We start from the raw sequence: 25,673 nt of genomic DNA, 5'->3' as shown, positions 1-25,673 counted from the left end.
TTCTCAACATCCGTTTTTTTATTGGCCACCGATCTTGTTTCCCTGAATTTTGTAATTAGTTCTATGACATATTATCTTTGCGCGTTTCTGTTTTCTTTTTGTCCATTGAAAAGTTGTTGGAAATGCATTTTGATTGTTAGCTTTACAATCTCTATTCTCTTTTTAAGGGTATAAACCATTTTGACTATTACTTTGCTTAACACGATAAACTAGGAATCAATTATCCGATTTCACTCTGACCAAGTTGGACTGACCTCTAAGTGACATTATTATTTAATATTTATTTGTATTCTGACATTCTTATTTTTTTCCCTCCTAAACGCCGAATTGAACAAAATTTGTATTATTGCATGGAGGTTAACGGTGGCCATTTTCAGCATTTGTCGAACTAATGTTTATGTATGATTGTTTTAAATTAATAGTTTGACAAAGAATTGCGATTTAGTACAGTTTTTACAAAAACCCAACATTTAGTATAGGTTTTCCAAAAAACTGTATTAAATGTTAAAATAATCAATAGTGTGAGAACTGCTGAAGTAACATCTATAAAATAAATATATAGTTTTTTTTCATAAAGCAAATTATTATTAGTTATTATATTAGTTTTTTTTTTACTTCAAATCAATTACAGCTTTCTTGCACATATCCAATGTTTCGAAGCTTTTCAATTTTATAAGAGCATCATTTTCCTTTGAGTAGGTCTCTTTTGTAAATTGTTATCTTGATGATGACGCTAACCAGTCTCGTTTCCAATACATTACACGTCAATGTTATTTACTTCATAAAAAAAATATATATATTTCTTTTAGATGGCGATCCATTCATACGACATCGTATCAACACTGCAGGCCTTAGGGATGATGAAATATTGGAAGGGCAAACATATAATTTTAAAGAAACAGGATGTGCTCGACGAATACGTCGAACGGGTGCAAAGGCGTGCCTCGCAACAGAAGGAAATCGATCCCACTTGCTTGAGATGGATACCGCCGCAAAGTCAAACGTCCGTATGAGAATCGGAGTAATTTTTAGTTCTGGTTTTATCGTTATTTTGCGGTGGTTTAGAGTTTTTATGGCCGATGGGACTATTTGGTATGGAAATGGAAACGGTTTAGTATTATGTTAGATCTAGTTTTAACTTTTATATTAATTCTTTATAGATATACATTATTGTATGTCTTTTTTAGGCATGTTCAAGTAACTAAAGAAATTGTAAATGTTTTGACAATCCTAAAATTTTTTAATAAACGTTTTAAATGCATACTGTTGGCTGTAAAGTTGAATAATGAATAATTATATGCTGTCTTACAAAAGGCAGCTACAAATAATAAAAACCTTTTCTAAAAATTAGAAAAAAAAATTATCTAACCATAATATTTGTAATATAAAAAATATTATTTTGTTATCAAGATATTTTAAAATTTGTTTTTAAAGGAAAAGAAAGGGAACTCTTAAAAGTTGGCCGGGAGTTCATTAAGTACTTTTATAGACGAATAGGAAAATGATCTTTTTGAAAATGATGATGTTCGGTGTCTTTGGCGATTTCAAATTTAGTATTATTTCTAGTCGGCAAGTGTATGTTATTTCAAACTAGTATTTATTCGTACAGGTGCTCGGGTTTTCAAGTTTTTAACAATCTATGAAGGAGGCAGCCAAAATCAAGCTTTTCTCTAGCCTTAATATTAAGCCAGTTTAATTCTTTGAGCATATGGCTACATAATCTTTCTTCCTAAGATTACAAATAAAACGAACGCACCAATTTTGTATTTTTTTGCAAGGAATTTTGAGCTTCTATATCTAAATACGAATCATACAAAATTACAACGTGAGAGCACAAGCGAGTCATAAATATTTATTTAGCTTAAAATCTGGTCATCATGTTGACCAAAAAACATTACTGCTGAGTTTTTTGGGTTTATTTCATGACCATTGGTATTTGGGAAATTAAATATATTATTTAAACATTGATTGATATTTTGTTGATTTGCTGAATGTCGTTATTCATTTACTGTAATCACAATATTGTGCCACATCACACGCAGGATCATACCGGTTGATATCCATGGTGTTAATTGAAGGGCTTGGGGCAACAAGGTACTTAAGCATTATTTTACTGAAAATCGAGATTTCTTTATTATTTAACTGTGCACAAAGGTCACAAGCCATTTGCAGAGTAATATAAAATATTTTGTTGTCTATGCAGAATTTTTTGGATATTTTCAGTCAACAACATAGCGGTTAGACAATTTGTCTGAAATTACTGTTAGTGCAAATCATAGTATAGCAGACAGAGATAGTGAGCCTGAATCACTATCTGAATCTGAAATAACAATAAGTAAAAAAAAATGTGGCTTATGCCTTTTTTGGCCGTAATTTTAGGTGAGCATGTGTGTCATTAAATATCTCAAAAAAGATTTTGTTTGGGTGTCCAACCAATTTGTATAAAAACAGAAAAATTCAGAAAACAGTTACAGTTACATACATATTGGAAAGAAACTTGCTACCTTATGAAAAAAGTTTGTGTATTGGAATGGCCTTCCGGATCACCCGATTTGAACCTTATAGAGAATCTTTGGCCGCACAGAATAACAAATTAGAAAAAGAAACATCAAAAACCTAGAAGATCTATGGCTAGTATTTTTTAAAGACTACTGATAATCAAAAATGTGCTAAATAATATTTTTAAACTTCAGTATTTCTTAATATAACCCAAGAATTTCGAAAACTTACTCTACAAAGCTAGCATTTTTGAATGTATTTTATTAATAATAAAAAGTGTAGTTTTATTTGACGAGAAAACGACATATGACATATAAAGTCGTTTTTCTAAAAATTACCAAATGTACTTATGTACCTTGTTGTCGAGTTATGTATCTTGTGCCCAGCGCTTCAATTATGAATCACACAAGTAGTACAATTGACTCCTTTTTGATTTATTTTGATTAATAATTGGACGTAGTTATGCATAACGCGACCAAGCGCCAGAATGACAATTGTGGGAAAACACAATTAAGTTTCGAATTCCCTTAAAAATCGATAAAATCTAATACAGATCTATTTTTTGCAAGCTATCATCCAAGACACTATTTCAAATTATACTATCTAAGTTTTTAGCAAAAAATAATAAATTTTAGAAGTTATGATAAAAAATGTCACCTAGCCTGGTTATGCTTTTTTACTTATTATTAGGTTTTTTATTTTACAAAATTGAACCACACGCCAAACTTGTCGCATAGCGCGTTTATGCAATGCCACGTATTTTCTTTTTAGACTGTATATTTCGACTATTTTTCATTAAGGTAGTTTATGAACAGATGAAAATTTTGTTAGGAACACCGACTTAAAATGAATAGTGACTATTTAAAACCCTTACAAATCTTTTAGAAAATCCTGTAAAAGCACTTTTTATTATAGAGTAAAAAACAATATTACAGTAAAACTAAACCATTTTATTTTCTAACATAATAAGCTAAGCAAATTACAACTGCATAGCTATAGCATACCATGAATTTGAAGTATCAAATAAAACTAGAGTTTCTTTGTAACAACTAACGATTACCTAAAAAATTCTATTACTGCCCCATTTCATAGTAGCACTAGAGAGTTTGGTATCTACTTACCTCTAAATTTATTTCATATGCGCGATTTAGTATAATAGCAGTCCGTTTCAGCACTTTTTTTTAAATTTGAATTAAAACACTCAAAAAACGTCAGTTGATATTTCCTAGCTAAGTTCGGTAAATGCATCTGCGAGAAAAATGAACAAAATTTGACAAATATCACGTGATATATTACCTATTTTTCGGTGCCATATCGCGTAACCGAATTTAACTGCTATTTGCATTACTAAGCCAAGCTCCCTGTATCATGGCGTTTAATTGACCTATGCAATTTCGTGGCCTTTAGTCGTTTTATGCAAAATTCAGCTAGTGTTATCTACCATTTGGTGCTTAGTTTAAATCCTTAACTATAGATTTCTAACGCTCAAAAAAACGAATTTGGCGCTTGGTCGCGTTATGCATAACTATGTCCAATTGTACTTTAATCACTTTTGGTTAAATCTTTGAAAAAGTTTGGCGTTTTTGTATTAAAACTATAATAAGAAAGCTTGGCACAAACAAGCAAGGGTATCAAATATTAAGTTTTGAAAAAATTCTCGTATCTACGGCGCAACCCCATATACTCTTAGTTTTTCCTTGGAATGTTAGAAAATCAATAACTTACTACGGCTCTAGATATACGGTTATTCTCATCCGCCATATTGGTCCATGCGAGGTGGGGAGCGTTGCATTTTGTCATCAAATGAAAAATATGCCAGCTATTGCTGAGGGCCAACTTCGTCAAATTCAGAAACTAAAAGTTTTCGGGTCTTCAGATTTCCATCTGCTTCAAGTGACAACGAACAAAGGAAAAAGTGGATTCAAAATATGAGTCGAGATAAATAGGATTCTTGCTTAAGGTGCTTAAAAGTAACAACGCAAATTGTTGTAAGAACCGCAGTGCCTACTTTGTTTTTGTTTGATGTGCCAAATCAACATCCTGGACCTAGAAAATCATTGTATAAGGTAAAACATAACGAATTATAAATTTGGCAAATAATTAACGTATGCACTGGGACTGCGTTTGACTTATAATGTCCTGCGATAAGTGTTTAAGAGTTTATGTAGTAACAATCCCAGGCAAACGTTTGCGGCTCTAAAAGTAACCACTTTTATAGGCTCAAAAATGGTAGAATGGGTAGATTCAGATTATTTAAAAACAGATGTACGTACAACCCACGTTGGATCACGTGGATCCATGTTTTCCATATAGATGCTATGTTGATCAGCGTCTCAAATTATTAACAGATTTCATATTGATCTGCATAGAGCAATATGGATTCACCTAAACATTATGGTTTTTTTTGTTTTAATACAACTCTCAGGGCACTTGACAATTTTGAACGACGTCTCTTTGTAATCTGTCTGTCAATTGTACAATTGGTCAAATTAAAAATTTGCTCCAGACCATTGAACGTGAACATGATATTATTTTGTGGTATTATTATCTTTTACAAAACCGACAATTGTGGGATAAACTTGAAAAAAATCCAAAAGTTGTAAAGCAAAATTTACTGACTTAGCTCATAGTATTAAAGTTTTCTATGGGTAATATTTGCATTACCCCTTTGTCAGAAAATTTTACATTAAAATTTCACATAATAATAGGCATGTTTTGTAAATTTGCATTAAAGTAATTGCCTTTGACAACCGAAATCTCATTTCTTAGATAAACGAACTGTAAGTTATTGTCATGAAATAAATAAAAAAATCAGATAATTAATTTCCAATGAATACTAACTAAGACTAATAACTAAGGGTAATGTCGTATAAGAGTACGCACTTAGTGAAAACTCTAAAATAATTTCTCAGTTTTAGGCGAAGTGTAAATTTTTAAAATTTTATAATATAAAGTAATCACAGTCAAATATGTTATGCTATACATTGTAAGACAAAAAGGAGATATTCAAATATTTTTAAAAGTCTTCAGATGCGTGTTCTTATGCACATTTATAAGAGTACGCACTATATCTTTCTCTAAAATATGGTTGCACGTCATGTTATATTTGATTGTTTACTAATAAAATAAAAAGATTTCATATAGAAAAGGTAAGTTTATTAAAAGTTATAAAAAATTAAACATTATTCCTTAAAGGAAAATGAAAAACGTAGTATCTGCTTAAAGTCGTCACTCTGAACAATTAAAACAAACAAAATCTCCCATTACATATGTGGTGCAAGATTCATGCCACCAACTGTTACACCAAGAACACATAATCCAGTCATCATCTTCAAAAGATTCTGAGTACAATTCTCCACATCCTGGGCAACGTTCTTCCTTTTCGACATCTTTATTAGTTTTCTTTTTTGCCTTTTTTTGTTTTCTGAGATTTTGAGCCAGTAACAACTAGTTTTCTCTTTGCTGCTTCGATTTTTTTTCTTCTTTTCCTTTTTTAATTCCGGCAAGTTCTTGAAGTTTATCTTTGAATGGAGTACTAGAGAGTATTTTGGATTTCTGTGATCTTGATCTAGGGAGATTTGGTTTTTCTTTTATTTGCGGCAAAGGTAAAATTTCTGGAGCTGGGATCGACCGATTTAAAGCCTAAAAAGTAGACGAATTCTTCGATATAAGTATCCCGTCTTCACAGACTATATCAAGGCTGGCAATATCCAACGATGGAGGTGTTGCATGTATCGAAATACTCGTGGAAGGTTCGGGATCATCTATTTCCACCACAACTTCATCATTGAGCTGGCCATTCTCTGTATAATTGGGTGCGTCTGTTATATTAGTGGGTGCGTCCGGAGTATTAAAAGGTGAGTCTGTCACACAGGAAGGGGCAAAATCATCATCGTTAAACTGATCCGGATTATAGGGATATATTCCGGAAGCTCTGAGTGAGTTTTCTGATTTTCCAATATTGGCGACGCTGGTGTAATAAAAATACGCTTGGTTAAATAGTCCGGCAACTTGCATCTGCGTTATTACCTTTCCAGGGTTACTTACCATCAACTTATAACACTCTCTACTGTAAGCACACTTTAATAGGCCAAAGAAACCACCATCCAATGGCTTGCATGAGGTGGTAGAGAGAGTAAATCAATATAGTTATCCCTGCAGAAGTTTATTGCATCTAGATCACGGTGAGAGGAATGGTTGTCGAAGATCAACAGTACTTAATTTTCGGCACTAGGTTTGCTGTAGCTCTTGAAATGCCGCAACCACTGACAAAATAATTCTTTGTTTATAAACCCAGAGTCCGATATCACTTTGCAGGTACGAGTAGGTGCATTTAAAAAGAGCTCATCTTTCATCTGTTTTCTAAAAAATATCATAGCCGGAGGAATATATGTCCCCGTAACGCTAAAACAACATACCGCTGTAACGAGCTGTCCCCGATCTGCACTAGCTACTTTTCCAACCAGTTTTGTTGCCTTTGCTGGATAAAACCTTGGGTAATTTATTAGGTACTGTGGATACCCCTGTTTCGTCCATGTTGTATATTGAATTTGGTAGGTAGTTTCTTTTTTCATAAAGAGTCTTTAAGATTTTTAAAAAACCTACCTATCTACCTGGCTTTTATTGAAACCCATTATTCAACCCATTGAACATTTTTCTGGCTGCCGAAGTACTATTTTGTGTCTTTGACAAAACCCTTTGACCCACGATTCACCTGCCATTTTTTTAATATTGCTGTGAACCTTACTATGAACCTGTGCCGAAGTTTGTTAGCTTCAGCAAACTTATAAGCCGCTATTTTCAAATCTTTCTTGGTAATCCCATAAAATCTAAAATCCAGGTCCCTTACTTGTTAGGTATATCAGTTTTGAATCGTCCTAAGGAGCTGGGGATCGTTCCTGCTTTTAACCGTTTTCTTAATATTGCTTCAATTATTCCCATTTCCCTGGCTATACTTCTTTCACTAAAACCATCTGCAATTTTTTGCCTAATCTCTTCCATATTGCCTTCGGTGAACACTAGCTTCCGCTCACTTTTTCTTTTGTAACGGCTCATATTTCAAATTTGTTAATCTAAAAAAAAACGCTGATTTCTATGCTATATTCACTAGAGCTTTATTACTTATAAGAGCACGCACTGCAAAGTCTAAGAGGACGCACTGCGTACTCTTATGCATTGCTTACTGCGTACTCTTGTGCATATGTTGATAATTTTAGATTTTGCTTAATATCTTCATTATTAACCTACTTCTTGCTAAATTTTAGCCACGCAAACAACAACAAAACAGGTTTTTTAAAACAGGTGTGTCGATAATGTATATTTCTATTTTTGTATCCAGTGTCGTATGCTATTTAGAACATGACTGACTGCATAGATAATTTAATAGATGGCGATATGTATTAAAAATAAGCCTGGGTACTCTTACACTCATGCGTACTCTTATACAACATTACCCTAATTCTTCTGCTTGAATGTATAAAAATTGTAGTTAATCCGTTTTGGATAGATTTTTCCAATGAAGGTTTGTCTCTGTTTTACACCAATTTATCAACTAAATCAAAACTATATAATAGAGTGAAATTGCCCGCTGCAGTTGTAAAATAATATATTTTGAACTAATTACCAATATTGACAAACTATGATACTAAAAATCAGTTCAATTTTCTGCGGAGTAAATCATGTTACTTTTCACTCCAGAAAAATGATCAATGTAACATACTTGGAGTAAGTATTTGTAACATTCATCATAACAATTTTGCACCGAATTAAAGGGACGATTGCATAACTTTTAAAACAGTAACTTTAGTTGTACTTTCTTAAGATTCTTCCAATTAGTGTATTGGAGTAGTGACTCGCAACAACATTACGCATTCATGCCAACTGCTGTTCGAGCACCTCATTTTCCTTGGCAATCAGTAATTTACGGTGAGCGCATTTCTCACAAGTCACAAGAATCACTTTGCCTCAACATTTCTTCGTCCGTGCAATGCAGTTCAGCATGTAATCTTACGTTACACAGGTTTTTAAAATGTACCATAATCATGATAAAATTAAAATTACCTTTATCAATACATTTTTCGAGTCAACCGTTATAACCAGATTCCTTTTTACCAAGTGTGTCAAACTGTAACAGCAACCAGCATTAAAATGTAGATCAAAAAAATACTGCAGTGCCATCAAATATCAAAATGTGAATTCAATTTTACATTTGTTGTTTGTTTGCCTTCAGAAATGCTCTTTGTAAACTTCCTCGCTCTTCATGGCATTATATCTAAGAAGTTAAGTTAAGGCGTAATTCCCTGTGAGTTGCAAATAAAAACAATGATTACTTTAAAAAACCTCAGCTTATTTTACCAAAATTCATGACCAAATGCACATATGTATTCAATCTGAGCAGAAAAATTGAAGCTAATCTGATAATTGTTTACACTTTTGACGGTACGTTTCTAAAATACTTTCGCTTCTCCAGGTACTGCTCAAATTGATGAAAGCACATTTGCAAGAATTATTATTATAATTAACCTTCAATATAGACAACACGCAATTTTTTCCGTCATAGGTAGATATGTGAAATCGTCGACAACTACGTGAAACGCATTTACGCCGTAAAAAAAAACGGTTCTCTACAAATCAATGATCAATGGACGAGGTCGCATAAACCCTGCAAAACACTATTAGACCCTCGAAAACATTCACAATAAACAATTTCCCAAAAAAATTGCGAAATTCGCAGTGCGATTTTTCGCGCAGTATGAACCAATATGGCGGATAAGAGTGCATGTACATCTAGAGCCCTAAGGTTACTTCTTTACAAGCAGTCTTTAGTTTGCATTAAACCAGCCAACTGAAAAACAATGCCAATTCTTTTCCAGTTGGCTGGCTGCTAAAAACAAATACGAATTAAAAATGTACCTTTAACTGAAAACAAAGAATTTTCTTTTTTCTTCCAATGCACTGATCGCATGCTTTCTGGCCCCAAAAATAAAAAAAACACTCAACATACAGTAATTTCCCAATCGCCGGCTGTGTTGTCCTCTACCATAAATTAAGAAAACTACAAAATCAGTCACCTATATACAGGCCAAAGTCATCAGTTTATATTATATTTGGCGAAATGGTACTATGAATAGTTTTAACAAATAAGTATCTATTCCAAGTTACCAACAGTATTCCAAATTATCACTTTCTCTATACTCTACTTTTCTCTATACTCAAATGTTAATGTTAACATAAGGCAATATGTATAAATGCGAATTACGAAATGTAAATAAATTGTACTTATCTAGGTATTATTTATATTTATCGCATAATTATATATTTATTTAGTAAAGACTAATTAATTTCTTGTCACTTGTTTTCTTCCCATCCGAATGATAACTTTTCTGTTTTTTTTTGACCTTTTCACTGATAAAGTCATGTTATTCCAGCCTTTCGGTTTTGTTGATTTGATTTTTTTTTGAGTCTCAGGTAGTCTTCGGAGTTGCAGTTTCTTTGTATATTTAAATTTGGTGAAATTAGTAAATAATGGTAAGTTATTTACTTCGATTATTTCTATTAACATGGTAGCTTTTGTTGACCTTATAATGTACAGCGTTATTTAACACAAATAAAACAAGACACTTTTAAATATAATTTGCCATAAATCAATTTAGGAATCTAAAGAAACTGAACACAAACTATGGGGCGGACGTTTCACCCACTCTACAGACCCAAAATTGGAAGCTCTTAATGAATCTTTACACTTCGATAAAAGAATGTATGCAGAAGATATTGAAGGTATATAAAATAATACTAAAATTTACATAACAGAGCAATAAAATAATGGTCCTTAGGTAGTAAAGCTTTTGCACAAGGATTATCAAGAATAAATCTGCTAACGAAAGAAGAAATGATGCAAATCTGTGATGGACTGGATAAAATTCAAATCGAGTGGGATAAAAACGAATTCGCAATTAAGAACGGGGACGAAGACATCCACACTGCAAATGAAAGAAGACTAAAGGTGTTTTTGCAATTCCACCTTACTTAAGAATTGTTTTTCTCAAGAATAAACTTCTAGGAACTTATTGGAGAACCGGCGACGAAACTCCACGTCGGCAGAAGTAGAAACGACCAAGTGGTGACAGACATGAAGTTGTGGCTCAAAAAAAATCTGGGGGTGTTGCAATATGAAATTTGCGAGCTTATAAGGGTCGTAGCAACCCGATCTTTGAAAGAGATTGAGATTATTATGCCTGGATATACACACCTTCAAAGGGCCCAACCTGTACGATGGAGTCATTACTTACTTAGGTAAAAAAAACGAAGTTGTTTTTAGAATTTAATTTTACCTAAGTAGGTAAGATTTACGTTTTTTTCAGTCACGCGTGGAATCTGAAAAACGACTGTGATCGACTCGAAAACAACCTTAGACTGTTGGATTTGTTGCCTTTGGGCAGTGGCGCCTTGGCGGGAAATCCGTTTAATATTGACAGACTCGAGTTGGCCAAATCGCTTCAATTTGCCGACGTAACTGATAATAGTATGCAGGCCGTAGGAGACAGGAACTTTATAGGTGAGTATTCTTAATATTGCCAATAAAAGTGAAGCTTTTTTGGTAAATTTTTTGAAATTGGCAGTCTATATAACTGCGAGGTGGTTTTTTTATTTACTCAACATCTTACAAACACATGTACGGTGACGGCTAACTATAATCCACAAAATAACATAACACCTGTAAATTATAGAGGCTATCACCAATGTTCTTTAGCAGTTGATAGTTTAGAGCTAGTAAGTATTACGTGTTTTTAACATTAAAATTAAAGGGGGAATAAATGCACAACTTAACTCAAAAATCTCTCTCCCCTCATATTTAAAAAAAGGAACCCTCGTATTTATCAATTCTATCAAGTAACAGTCATTATATCTAATATTATGAATGATGTAGTAAATAAATAACACTCCTTTGACCCAAGTGTTTGGAAATTTATCATTTTACCCCACGTTTCATTAGTATCAGAAGATCAGGCTCGTTAATTTCTCAGAGCACCACAGATAAACAACTTATTGGCGAACTAGATATCAGGAGAGGAGTGCGTCGATATTAATCTGACTGTCTTTTTGTGCTAACGGTCGTATGCAAAACATCATATTATTATGTCATTACATTTAGCATAACGATGTCTTTAATCTTGCATTTTAAATGTAAAAATAAATCCTATCATTAACACCTTGAACCAGTAGTCTCATCAATTATGTGGTCACAGTAATATAACGGGTCAAGTCATTAGCGCCCAAACATACTTTTATGATCCTTCGAGCCGGATTATCGTTATTTAAAAAGTGAAAAAGTCATTATTTCACTTAAAATCCAGGAAGATATCGGGACATTTATTCAGTGAATAATACTGTGCAAGTCATTCTCGCGCTGACTAGAATATAGACATACATTACTTAGTGCTCAAGAAGTATCAGTGTTGTGTTTAATCAAAGCTGAAAAAACTGACAACTATGTGTATCTTTCTCCACATTTTAATTTATTCCCTTAGATCTGTCCTACATTTTATATCTAACATTCGTTATTCAACAGCTTACATACGTTATTTTATTAAAAGTCACGTTAAGTCTAGTCAAGGTGGCAGATGAAGAGTCGTTGCGGATTTTGACCCTAATTTACCAATCGAAGTTCTGTATAAAAAAGATCGATAAAACTTACAATGATGAAGTTTCCACCGATTTGAAAGTCTTGAACATAAGTAGCACAGAGGTTAAAAATCACAGGAAGGAGAGGTAGGTATTTGAAGCCGAATTTTTAGAGTCTGTGGGTAAAGCTAAAAGATGAATTGTACTGTCACAGTGTTCTTAGTCGAATCAGTTTCAGCAAGCAACTTTAAATGTTTTAATTCAGCCTACTGTAGTCCGTGATCGTATCGATTTGCCACCATCAGCCCACCTTTGCCTGTTCGCGTGAGAATTGGTCACGGTTTCACGACGCTTTTAAGGCTCTAATTCACTGAAGATATTAAAACCCTAAATAATACTAAATTAGGGTACTTTAAAGGCTGTTTAGTGGGCTCAGTAAAAAGCATTATTGAATATTACAAATTTCCCACTTACAGTCAATTCGTGTTATTTCTTTCTAATAAGTGTCAACTTTTCAATCAGAACATCAATACCCAATCCAACCAACAAGACATTTAACTAACTAGTCGTTCAAATCAATCCAAAAGTGGAGAAAGGTACGTTAAGAAATGTTTTCATTTTCCTTCAAATACTAGATAAAATAATAAAGAAATTGCTTGCTATTTTTGTGAAAATGGTCATTACAGCGACTTTTTGATACTATTTCACAAGAAACGCGAAGCAGAAATCAGAAAATTAAATCTATGGATAAATTGCTTCAAAAACGATAATTCGGAAGAAAATAAATGCCCTTCCTCGAATTGTAAATTATGCCATAAAAAACATAATACGCTTTTGCATTACGATTCGACAGTTAGTCAAATTCAGCATAATTCACTAGACTAGAGGGCTTCCCCTCGGTCGAATCCTGGTCTATTGGATTCGATTCCGACCACGGGGGCCATACGTGTTGAGGTTCTAGTATATCAAGATCCAAGTAAAAATCCAAATAATAATTGTTGCGTGTCTCAGGTTATACGACAGACAAAAAAATCGATATATCGATATTTAAAGGGTCAACGTCAAACATTGCTTTCGACACCTCTTATTTACGTCGAATCTGTGGGGCAAGGTGTATTTTTATTCGGGAAGGATGAGTAATTTTATTATTTATTTATTATTAGTGAATAAAGATTACAACTTTTACGAAGTAAAAGATGTAATCTTTATTCACTGTAATCTTTTATTCACTAATCAAATTCATTTATAATTAGTTTATACGTAAAAATCGACCAATGTTATGTGTGCCAAAAATTGTGTGTACAAGTTCAATTAGAACGTTTTTGGCAGATAGAGGAATGCCAAATGCCATCTAAAATTTGTTCCAAAGAAGAACAAGAAGTAGAGGAACATTTTGTCAAAAATACTAGGGGGGATAGTAAAGGTCGATTTATCGTGAATATATCCGTGCGTACCTTGTAGATCTAGGCGATTCCTATGCAAGGCAGGCTTAATAGAGTTCCGGAGGACTTTATGTCTGATTGCATAGATATGGGTGACCCATATGTCATTAGTACCCAGCCTCAGAAATAAACATAAAGGGAATATTGTGGAAGTTGGCGCTTTCCTGGGATGGAGTGTGTATCTTACTGTCCAACATTCAGTGTTTTAATTTTGTGAAGATCTGAGCAGCTAAGGTAAGAATAAAAATAAAAAAGTTTATTAATCCAAAAGAAAATATCAACATCGTTCAACTGTCAGCAAAAATAGGCACATGGATTAAAAGACAAATTTCAGCTTCTAAACAAAAAGTTAAGAGCTGTTGCAGCCTGGTAACTTAACACTTTAATATTAAAACAAATCAGAGAAGCGCAGAGCATAATGAGATTTAAGCAGCGAATAACCTTTTAGTAACCTTTTTGTTACACGGAGAGAAAATTTTAAGTCACGTTTGGAAATAAAATTGGTTCATTATTGATGTGCAAATAAATGCGATTAGGTTTTGTCTTAAAGTGTATTTAATAAATAACATAGCGACAGACTTCTTCAGAATGGTCATACAGCAGTTTTAGGGCTTCATTTAAACAATGGTTGGCATATTCGGGATTTGAGGTATCAAAGGAAAAAAATTATCTGGGTGTCATCAGCGTAAATAAAACGTTTTGAATTTTTTAAACACATAACAAGTGGACATATAGATGAAATAAAGAAAGGGGGACCCAAAATATTTCCCTGTGGAACGCCGGATGAAAGACTTTTAATATTTACCGTACAAAAAGACCATCTTTCCTATCAGCGACAAAGCTTTTCATGAGATCCACTGCTTTAATAGAAAACCTTATAAAAGCAAGAATTGAGAATAAGATATTGAATGAAGCTCTGCTGTAATCCAACATAACCAGCACTATCGAAGTGTCGACATGTTTTCTTCTGAAGATCTGAAAATCTCATCGGCTACATTACAAAAGGCAGTCGCACAGCTATAGTTGTAACGAAAACCAAATTGTTTTACAGAAATTACAGAATTATTTGTCAAGAATAAATTGATCTGTGACTCCAAACACTTTTCAAGATCCTTAGACAAAACTGGTACTTATAAGCCAGAAGATTCATTGATCCATTCATTTGAATGATGGTTATTGTCTTCTTTGTCTGAACCTTTAAATTGTATAAATATTGTTAATTTTTAAATCGTGACGTACGTTTGTCTAAATTTGTTTATTTAAAATAAGTCTTGACCCCTTTAGGGAGAGAGTTTTTTGTTATTTTTGTTTTTTATTATTTATTTTGAGTCGTAGCACTGAGGATGGCTATTTGCTAGCCGAAAGCGCTTTGCAAGTAGAAAAATACTCGTATTACACGTTATACAAATCGTTTTTTCGCATTTTATTATTGTCTACTAATGGCAGAATGTTAGCTTGTTTCCGGGGGGTGGGAAATTCCTCAGTTAATATTCAAGTATTGGTAATATGCGGTATAATAAATAGACCACAAATATTCAGCATTCATAAGTTTAACATTTAAATTATCGCCACCAGTTGCCTCAAACCTGCTTACTCAAAATATTCATAATGTTGATCTGTACAAAATTAAATAAATCCTCTGTTAACCTATTACATCGATAATAATTTAGAAGATCAAAATGCCGTTTTGAGTAAAGTAAGAGTTTATATGGTTGACATTTTTAAGGTTTTCAGGAATGAAAAGAAATTTTTGATTTACAAAATCCGATTTTTCTCATGATATTCTATTTTTCTTTGATGTTACTTCTACTTGGTTTAAAGTTTAAAGAAGCCTTTTTTCAACCCTTATAGCTGTAGTTTCGTAGTTGTTAGTAGGGCAGTGAACAGGATTTTTAGTTTGTCGAAATCTTTTTAGGACTTTATTGCGAAGACGAATATTATCAGTTATCCAAGGTGCATAAGTCTTACTCTTCATTTCTTACATTTCTTACTGGCGCATCAAAAAGCTGAAGAATATTTGAGGTGAAAAAAATACCCTTAGTGTTAACATTCTGCAAGTTAAATATAATATTCCAGTTAATAGGCCTTAAGTCATATTGAAAACCCTATCTGTTAGAGCGCCAATTAATTTTACCTATTTAATTTTTTGAATTGAGTGTTCTTGGAATCAACAAAGTTGGCATGTTTACTCACTGCGTAGTTCGTATTAAAAAAGCCGCGTCGTTTGAAGCTTGCCGATCCGTATTTCATCTTCATCCGTGCGCCACCCCGCCCGCAGACCGCCAAAATAAAAGATGTATTATTAAAAAATAGTCAGTCTGTCAGAGTCTGTCTGTTGACTCGCCGATATTAAGTACGCGTAATAGCGCTCCGGCTATAATAAAAATTGCATGTGTATTGCAAATAAATGTTTTTTGTAAAATATCTAGTTTCATAAGTTTCTGTTCGCAGTTGGGATTGTTTAATACGAGTTTTAAGGGTTAATAAACTGTGTTAAACAATTCACCGGAAGTGTTTTATTTCACGGTGTTTGGTAACGGTTAAAGAAAATACAGTCCACTACTAGGCCTACAAGGAGGCCAAAGTACACTTGGGTACTAAGGAGTCCTATTTGGAGGATTCAAATTTATTCATGGTCCAATCGAGCTGGATTTGGTCAGTTTGGTTTGGAACTGGAGAACTGGAACCGTTGGAAACTGGAGTTTAACATAAGGTCAGATCTTTCATTATTATTTGGGTCTCTTGTGGAAAACCACTGGGGTTGATTGCTGCAAGTTTGATTCACCAGGATTTAAGGAATTGGAATTTGGGATTATTTACGGCATATCATAAAGGAATATAATTAAAAGACAAGACATTAATTTAAAAATAAGGCACAGGGTCTTATATTAGGGATTTGTTAAAAATTACACATTTGGGTGTTAAGTAATTTAAAAATTAAGGCATTTTAGGTATTGTGTTAATTAAATAATATAATTAAAAACACACTGGGTGTTTTAGGCGGTTTTAGGTTTATAAGATATTTAGGTATTTATCTTATTTAGTAGATGCTAAAGTTATAAGTTTGGTTAAATTCACACTGGGTGTACTTACTTGTATAATTAAAATACTGGGTGTTAAAGATTTAAAAGCATATTTACTCTATTTAAAATAAGTTATACACAAGGTGTGTTATAACAAAATTGGGTGTTTAGGTTTATGGAAAAGGTTGTATGTTTATTAAGTTAGTAAGAAACTTATAATTTGTTTTTAAGGTATACATACACCTAACGGATTTTTTAATTAGTTTTAGACATCTTAGTTTGTCATTTGTAAGAAGAATTACAATTAATTGGTTAATTTAAAGGGTTTACAAGGTGTTGTTAGTAAAGGTTAAACCAGTGTTTATGAAGGTTTAAAAAAGGTGCTTAAGCAGTGATTAAAAATGTATTCAGTGAAAAGTGACTTAGAATAATACTAGGTTAGTGTTTGGGTAAAAGGTTGAAAAAATAAATTAATTATAAAATAAAAATAAATTAATTAAAAAAATAAATAAAAATGGAAGCCTTAAAAAAGAAAAGAGGTGTATTTAAAGGATCAATAACTAGGATAGAAAATTATGTTAACATAAATGTAAATTCGGACAATGTAGAAGTTAGTGAATTTTCTACTAGGGAAACTTTTTTACAAAATAGTTTTGAACAATATTGTGAGGTTCAATCTCAGATAGAGGAACTGGATGAGGATGAGGTTAGGGATAGGGAGTTGATGGAAACTAAATATTTGACGATTTGGTCAAAAATAAAGGCTAGTATTAAAAGGTTAGAGGATTTAAGGACGGCAAACTTGCAACAATCTTCCGCCCCTGTCCCTGAAGGAACTGTTTCAATCTCCGGTAACAATAGTTTTAGGAATGCGAGGTTGCCACATTTAAACACACCAACTTTTTCGGGAAAGATTGAAGAGTGGCAATCATTTATTGATCTTTTTAATGCAATTATTGATACAGCTGATGTAGATGAGGTTCAAAAATTTTTATATTTAAAGGGTGCTTTATCTGGAGAAGCATTAAAATTAATAAATGACCTCACTTTAACAAATGACAATTATAAACATGCTTTAAATTTGCTTAAGAGTAGGTATGAAAATAAACTGGTAGTTATTAATGCTCACCTAAGGGGTATGTTGGATACACCTAACCTTGCAAAGGGTTCGGGTAAACAAATAAGAAACTTTTTAACTCATGTTCGACAACATATGAATTCTTTGACAGCTTTGGGTTTGCCTGTTAAGGAGTGGGATGTACTGCTTGTTTTTCTTTTTACTCAAAAATTAGACTACCAAACTCATAAGGCATATGAGTTAGAAAGAAATGCCTCTTTTTCAAATTCAGTGTTGCCAACATGTGAAGAATTTATTAATTTTCTGGAAAGGCGTTGTGTTGCCTTAGAAACTATTGAAGGGGAAAGTTCTCGGGAAATTTATAAAGGGAATAGTATTGGGCATTCAAAGGGGGATAAATACGCTAAGCAACCGACAAGACATACACTGTTATCTCAAGGGCAAAGTCATAGGGATGATGTTCAAAATAAGTGTATATTTTGTAATCGTGTTGGGCATATACTTATTAAATGTTTTAAATTTGCTGACTTGTCATTAAAGGAAAAAAGGTTGATAGTTCAAAATAATAATTTATGTTACGTTTGTTTAGATAATTCACATTCAGTTTCACGCTGTACCAAACAACCTTGTCAAGTGTGTAAAAAAAGACACAATTATTACTATTGCATGATTATTCTTGGGATGGTAATAGGGAAGGTTTTAATAGTAAACAAAATGGAGGTCAAGGTCAAGGTGAAGAAGTAAAAAGAGATGAATCTGATGTTAAAAATAAAATTAATTCTAATGCCTTGTTAGGGGTTTTTGGGAATTTGAATAAAATTCAAGAATCGGAGTTGGAGTTGGGTTCAGATGAGGATTACTTTGGGAAAGAGTTTGTTGGAGTGAGTCATGGGGTTGATATGGGTATTCTAGAGGAGCCTGTAATACAACAGGCTGCTGTGGCTCATTCTAATGTACAAGTTATACTGGCCACAGCAATTGTAAATTTGATTTGTCCGGATGGCAATAAATTGGAGGCTAGGGCACTGTTGGACTCTGGATCCCAGAGCTGTTTCATAACAAGGAAATTGTTTAATAAATTAACAAATGTTAATTGTAAGTTAACTGAATTTAAAATAGGTGGTATAGGAAATAAGGTCACAGAAATTAATGAGGTTGTTAATTTAGTTCTCGAGTCTCAGGTTACTAACTATAAGGTAGATGTGTCATTTGCAGTTTTAAATCAGATTACCTGTAAGTTGCCTCATGTTTCTATAGAAACAAATATGGTGAAAATTCCACCAGGTATTTTATTGGCTGATCCTTATTACTTCAAGCCATCGGATATCGATATTTTAATTTCAGCAGAGTTTAACTTTGATTTAGTGCTGCCTGATTTAATTAGGTTAGGGTCAGGTCTGCCAGTTCTACAAAACTCTCAATTGGGATGGTTAATTTGTGGAAATGCGCCGGTAAAGTCAGTTCAGAAAAATAGTATTAAAAATAGCACAAACAATAATTTAAGTGTAAATTTGTTTAGTCATTCTAAGGGCCAGGACATTAATGAGTTAATTCCAAAATTTTGGCAAATGGAAGAGATATCAGGTCAACGGTTTTTATCCTCAGAAGATAAATTGTGTGAGGAAAAATTTATTAAATCCTGTAACAGATTGGATGATGGATCTTTTCAGGTGGATTTACCATTTAGAGAACAAAATGGATACTTAAAGTTAGGTAATTCGTATGATTTAGCATTGAAAAGGTTTCAAAATTTGGAAAAAAGGTTACATACGCACTTAAAGTTATTTTCTGAGTATAAGGAGTTCATAAATGAATATGTAACTTTAGGGCATGGAAAATATATAAAAGAGGACTCAGTAAATTCTGATTCATTCGGAGAACAAGAAAGGGTATTCTTGGCGCATCACTGTGTCGTAAGAGAGGATGCTGTTTCAACTAAACTCAGAGTTGTCTTTGATGCGTCAAGTAAGACGACAACAGGATATTCACTAAATGACGTTATGTTAAAAGGGTTTTCCGTTCAGCCGGAACTTTTTGATATTCTTTGTAGGTTCAGAACGTTTTTATATGTTTTAGTGACTGATATCCAAAAAATGTATCGTATGATTAAGGTAAACCCGGATCATAGAAAATTCCAGAATATTCTATGGAGGGAAAAGCCAGATGAACCAGTTAAAATCATAGAGTTGCAAACCGTGACATACGGTACCAACTCGGCTCCCTTTTTGGCAACTCGTTGCTTAAATAAATTGGCAACAGATGAGATGTGTAATTTTCCGGCGGCTTCAAGGGCAATTTTACAGCAATGTTACGTTGATGATGTTCTTTGCGGCGCAAATTCTAAAAAGGAAATTTTAGAACTACAGGAGCAATTGATTGGTTTGTTAAACTCTGGAGGTTTTAAATTGCACAAATGGTGTGCTAATGATTTGTCTTTGTTAAAGAATGTTGGTAGTGACAAGGATGGTGAATGCATTTCTTTGGATAATGAGTTTTCAAATAAGGTGTTAGGAGTGTTATGGTTTCCAACTCAGGATTATTTTAAAATATCTGTTCCAGATGAAATAGATAAAACTGAAATCAAGATAACAAAAAGATTGGTGTTATCAAAAATCGCACAGATGTACGATCCGTTGGGTTTGTTGGGGCCTGTGATTGTTGTTGCGAAGATTTTAATGCAAGAAATCTGGGCAAGTAAAGTTGATTGGGATGAGGAACTCCTATCAACAAGTTTAGATAAGTGGAAATCGTTTTCGGCAGATATTAAATGTTTAGTTGAATTACAAATTTCTCGTTGTCTGTTTAATAATTCGGATATTGCTGAAATTCAGATACATGGATTTGCGGATGCTTCCATGAAAGCATACGGGGCCTGTTTATATGTAAGGGCTATTTATAAAAACAAAAATGTTTCCTGTAATTTACTCTGCTCGAAATCACGAATAGCTCCCTTAAAAACAGTGTCATTGCCACGACTTGAACTTTGTGGAGCACTTCTAGTATCTCGCCTTACTTCTAAAATTTTGGGAATTTTAAATCTTAAAATATCTAAGGTTGTTTTATGGACGGATTCCAAAGTTGTACTAGCTTGGTTAAATGGGTCACCAAGTAGATGGACCACCTTTGTGGCCAATAGGGTTTCTGAAGTGCAGGAATTGACTTTGAATTGTCAGTGGAAACACATTTCGTCTCAGGACAACCCGGCAGACTGCCTGTCAAGGGGTTTAATGTCGGGGCAACTTTTAAAACACAAAATTTGGTGGAAGGGCCCTAAATTTCTTTATGATTCACAAATTGATTTTTTACCTGAGGAATGTTCAATTACTGAAGGTCTACCAGAGCAACGAAAAATAGCTTTAACTCAGGTAGAGTTAAATCAAAGGGTCATTGATTGGATAAGGTTCTCGAATTTTAATAGGTTGCAAAGGGCTGTTGCGTATTGTTTTCGATTTTTTGATAAAAGGGAATCTGGGCCACTGACAGTTGACGAACTTAAACGTTCATTAAATACAATTTTAAAACTTGTACAGGCTGAGACATTTTCAAAAGAAATTAAGTATTTAAATTGTCATGATGGTGACAATAATTCTGAAATATTTAAGACTAGTTCTTTAAAGTGTTTAAATCCATTTTTAGACACTAATGGTATAATGAGGGTTAATGGTCGATTATCCAAGGCGGATATTGACTACAATCAAAAATTTCCAATCGTATTGCCATCGAGGCATCACGTGGTAAAGTTAATTATTTGGGCAGAACATTTGAAATTATTTCACGCTGGACCACAGGCGGTATTGGCAAACTTAAGGTTAAGGTATTGGCCAATCCATGGTCTTAGCGAAGTAAAGTCTGTAATTGGGAAATGTGTCAAATGTCATAGGCTTAAAGCGCAAACTTCTGCACAGCTTATGGGTTCTCTTCCTTTGGATAGAATTTCAATTGGACGTCCATTTTTAAATACCGGAGTTGACTTTGGAGGGCCGATATATGTTAAACAGTCAAGACTTAGAAGTTCTACGACTACAAAGGCATATATTGCGTTATTTGTGTGTATGCAAACGAAGGCGATTCATATTGAATTAGTCAGTAATTTGAGCACTGAATGTTTTATATATACGTTGAAAAGATTTATAGCTAGACGTGGTTGTCCTTGTAAAATTTATAGCGACAATGCAACTAATTTTCAAGGGGCAAATAACTTGCTGAAAGAAGTGTATCTCTTTTTTAAAAATGAAACAAATCGGAATAATATTAACACTTTTGTAGCAAGTAAAGAAATAAAATGGAAATTTATTCCGCCATTAAGCCCACACTGGGGGGGATTGTGGGAAGCGGGGATAAAATCAACCAAGTTTCATCTAAGAAGGATTATAGGTAATTTGACATTGTCTTTCGAGGAAATGACTACGGTATTAACAGAAATTGAGGCAATTCTTAATTCAAGGCCACTTTGTGCATTGTCATCAGATTCAAGAGATTTGAATTGCTTAACACCGTCACATTTTTTAATAGGTGAACCCTTAACGTCCGTTCCTGAAAGAGATGTATCCAATGTACCCGAAAACAGGTTAAGTTTTTGGAAGTTATGTTCAAAAATTCGTCAAAATTTCTGGACTCGATGGTCAGTTGAGTACTTGACTAGACTTCAGAATCGACCGAAATGGTATGTGCCAAGAAAAAATTTAGAAAGGGATATGGTTGTTCTCGTAAAAGATGAAAACTTACCTCCTTTGCAATGGGTATTGGCACGGGTGATTGAAGCGGTTCCAGGTTCCGATAGTAAGGTTCGAATGGTAAAAATAAGAACTAAAGAGGGAGAGTTTATACGTCCCATAACAAAGTTATGTCCTTTGCCATTTGATAAGGAATAATAAATATGGTTGAACCAGGGGCTTCAACGGGGGGGAGAATGTTAGAGCGCCAATTAATTTTACCTATTTAATTTTTTGAATTGAGTGTTCTTGGAATCAACAAAGTTGGCATGTTTACTCACTGCGTAGTTCGTATTAAAAAAGCCGCGTCGTTTGAAGCTTGCCGATCCGTATTTCATCTTCATCCGTGCGCCACCCCGCCCGCAGACCGCCAAAATAAAAGATGTATTATTAAAAAATAGTCAGTCTGTCAGAGTCTGTCTGTTGACTCGCCGATATTAAGTACGCGTAATAGCGCTCCGGCTATAATAAAAATTGCATGTGTATTGCAAATAAATGTTTTTTGTAAAATATCTAGTTTCATAAGTTTCTGTTCGCAGTTGGGATTGTTTAATACGAGTTTTAAGGGTTAATAAACTGTGTTAAACAATTCACCGGAAGTGTTTTATTTCACGGTGTTTGGTAACGGTTAAAGAAAATACAGTCCACTACTAGGCCTACAAGGAGGCCAAAGTACACTTGGGTACTAAGGAGTCCTATTTGGAGGATTCAAATTTATTCACTATCAATATTTTTAATATCACGGTAGCTGAAATTGTAGAAGGGCAGGTTATCAGAATGTAAAGTGCAATAAATTATAAACTGGTCAGATACATTTGGGTCTCTAATTCCTTCCTCTGTAACGTTTTCATTATTATAAAAAATCAGATCTATTATAGTAGAACTGTTTGCATTGACTCGGATTGGTTTATCCAATCATTGGATGGAGCAATTAACTGAGAAAAATTAAAACTCTGTCACGTTAATAGATGCAGCACTTAATCGACTGGAATGATTGTTTATATTGATATTAATCGCCGTTAATATTAAAATATCTCGATTTGCCATTTTAAAAAATACTGTAGACATACAGGTTCATGGCTTTTGTGATAGCAGTGAAAAGTCGTATGGCGTACTGCTTCGCTCAGTTGATTCCTTAAGAAATTGTAATAATTGGCTCGCGTTGCGCCACTAAAAATACAGATATTACCAAGGTCGAACTTATGGGAGCTGCCATTTTAAGTTACTTGGTCGATTTTTTTTAAGTCTTAGAAATTGACATTTGTAAGTCTAATATGTATTACTTGACTCGACTCGACTATTGTTTTAAGCTGGCTTTACTCTGAACCTTCTAGTTTAAAGTGTTTTGTAGCAAATCCTGTTGCAAAGGCCCAGCAGTTGACAAACGTTCAACAATGGTGACACGTCAAATTTAAAAGCGTTAAGCGTTAAAATATATATATAGTATAATATAGTATTACTCTTACATAATAAGCTTTGACAGGAAGGCCCCATTGGATAGTTTCAGTACCTGACCTTTGGCAAAAAGATTGGAATTCTAAAGTAATCATAGTCATTGATTTACCGAAAAAGAGAAAAGATGAAAATTCGTGTCTTTTAATAACTCGTTTTCAAGATTTTGATCTTTTTCAACATACAGTCATCAAGTAATTAGAGGGCTAAGATTGTCTAGTTTAAATTTTACTTTCCGTGTTGAGATACATAATTATAATACACATCATGGTAACGATGTTAGTTTGGTTAAGGATTGCTCTGAAAGAGGCAAAAATTCAATAATATTTAAGGGAATGCGGATTTACAATAGGTGTAAGTATAATAGTCTTAAATGTAAAAGTTCTTAAATTGAAAAATCTACAAAAATCGCAAATTGCTTCATTCCATATAAAGAAAGTCTTGATCAAGCTTGATCAAGGATAGAATTTTACGAATCCATTTATTAATATTTTTACTTATTTTCAGCTGACTTCCTATTTTGGGCCTCAATGGTTGGCATCCACTTAAGTCGCCTGGCCGAAGACTTAATCATTTACAGTTCAAAAGAATTCGAATTTGTTACTATCGACGAATCTTACTCGACTGGGAGCAGCTTGATGCCACAAAAACGAAACCCGGACAGTCTCGAGTTGATAAGGTGTATCGGTGGAAGCCTATTTGGACAAGTAAGACCATAAAAATTCCCATTCCCCAATTTTGAAACAAATAAATACACTTTTAGTGTTGCAGCTTCATGATGGTTCTAAAGAGTTTACCGTCAACCTATAATAAAGACCTGCAATGTGATAAAGAGTCAATGTTTTCCACGTTTGACAAACTAAAATCAATTTTACAGGTAAAACTTTAAATGGAAACTCGTTGTAATATCTAAGTTCTCATGATAATCTAGGTTGCTACTGGTACAGTGAAAACCCTAAAAGTGAATGAGGATAAATGTAAATCGGCTCTAAGTTATGAAATGCTCGCCACCGATGTTGCTTACTATCTAGTGCGAAAAGGGGTGGCTTTCCGCGCTGCCCACCATATTGCCGGCCAAGTGGTTGCTGAGGCGGAAAAGAAGAATGTTAGTATTAACGCCTTGACTTTGGAGGAGCTTAAGAATATAAGGTTAGTTTATGAATAAGATGAAGTAGTTAAAATGGGGTACTTATGCCTCGATTTTTTTTGTTTTAGTTTACACTTTGAAGTGGACATTGGAAAAGTGTGGAATTACGAGAACAGCATCGAACAGTATCGAGCCATCGGAGGCACGGCCAAAGTTAGTGTCATTAATCAGATTCGTAAATTGGAAGCCTGGTTGGTTAATAAAGAGAAACTTGCTTAAAGCTTTTCCTTTATACTTACCTACTTAGATAATTACTTCAAGCGTCTGAAATAAAACGAAAAATTACTTCAAATTTCTAGTCCAATATAAATGTCCCTTGTATATTTTATAGGTTTATTAGAAAATGACAATTAGCTTTGTTCGCGGTGACAGTCGGACAAGTTCAGAATTACTGCGCATTTACCTGCCTTGGCAGTTAAAAAGACCGTTCGCGGTGACCAATCCTAAACTTCTAGTTCGAAATCCTGTTGTTCGCGGATGTTTTATTACTTGTTCAGGATTAATTTGTAACTAGTTCAACCGATCCTTGGACTCTCAATAGAATTTTGAGTTCTGGACTTGCGCAGTAAATTTTAATGACATATTTGAGGTAGGTCGACTATTTACTCATTTTGTACTTATTTTCTGACAAGTGGTGCTTATTTTATTTTCTTTTAAATTTGAAATGAGTAATAGTCACTGTTACAAATAATAATTGCT

At 33.7% G+C, this 25,673-nt stretch overlaps 2 protein-coding genes across 2 annotated transcripts in view; both read left to right on the top strand.

Moving 5' to 3' along the window:
• Positions 1-9,845, top strand: part of LOC126736817 (histone acetyltransferase KAT7) — a 37,330-nt gene extending 27,485 nt beyond the window's left edge. The window contains exon 14 of the mRNA XM_050441377.1: positions 810-9,845. Coding sequence (XP_050297334.1) covers positions 810-1,013 — 204 coding nt within the window. The 3' untranslated portion in view covers positions 1,014-9,845. The remainder of the gene's footprint in view (positions 1-809) is intronic.
• A 28-nt stretch (positions 9,846-9,873) lies between these two features.
• LOC126736844 (argininosuccinate lyase) lies at positions 9,874-25,194 on the top strand. Its single transcript, XM_050441399.1, has 9 exons — positions 9,874-10,026; positions 10,152-10,275; positions 10,332-10,501; positions 10,559-10,791; positions 10,860-11,053; positions 24,335-24,534; positions 24,591-24,704; positions 24,759-24,976; positions 25,043-25,194. The coding sequence occupies exons 1-9, from the start codon at positions 10,024-10,026 to the stop codon at positions 25,191-25,193; spliced, it is 1,407 nt and encodes a 468-aa protein (XP_050297356.1). The 5' UTR covers positions 9,874-10,023; the 3' UTR covers position 25,194.
• Positions 25,195-25,673: the final 479 nt, after the last annotated feature.

Source organism: Anthonomus grandis, chromosome 1, assembly GCF_022605725.1.
Source record: "Anthonomus grandis grandis chromosome 1, icAntGran1.3, whole genome shotgun sequence".
Taxonomy (NCBI): domain Eukaryota; kingdom Metazoa; phylum Arthropoda; class Insecta; order Coleoptera; family Curculionidae; genus Anthonomus; species Anthonomus grandis.
Note: the sequence above shows the minus strand (reverse complement) of the source record. Positions and strands in the feature narration are given on the sequence as shown.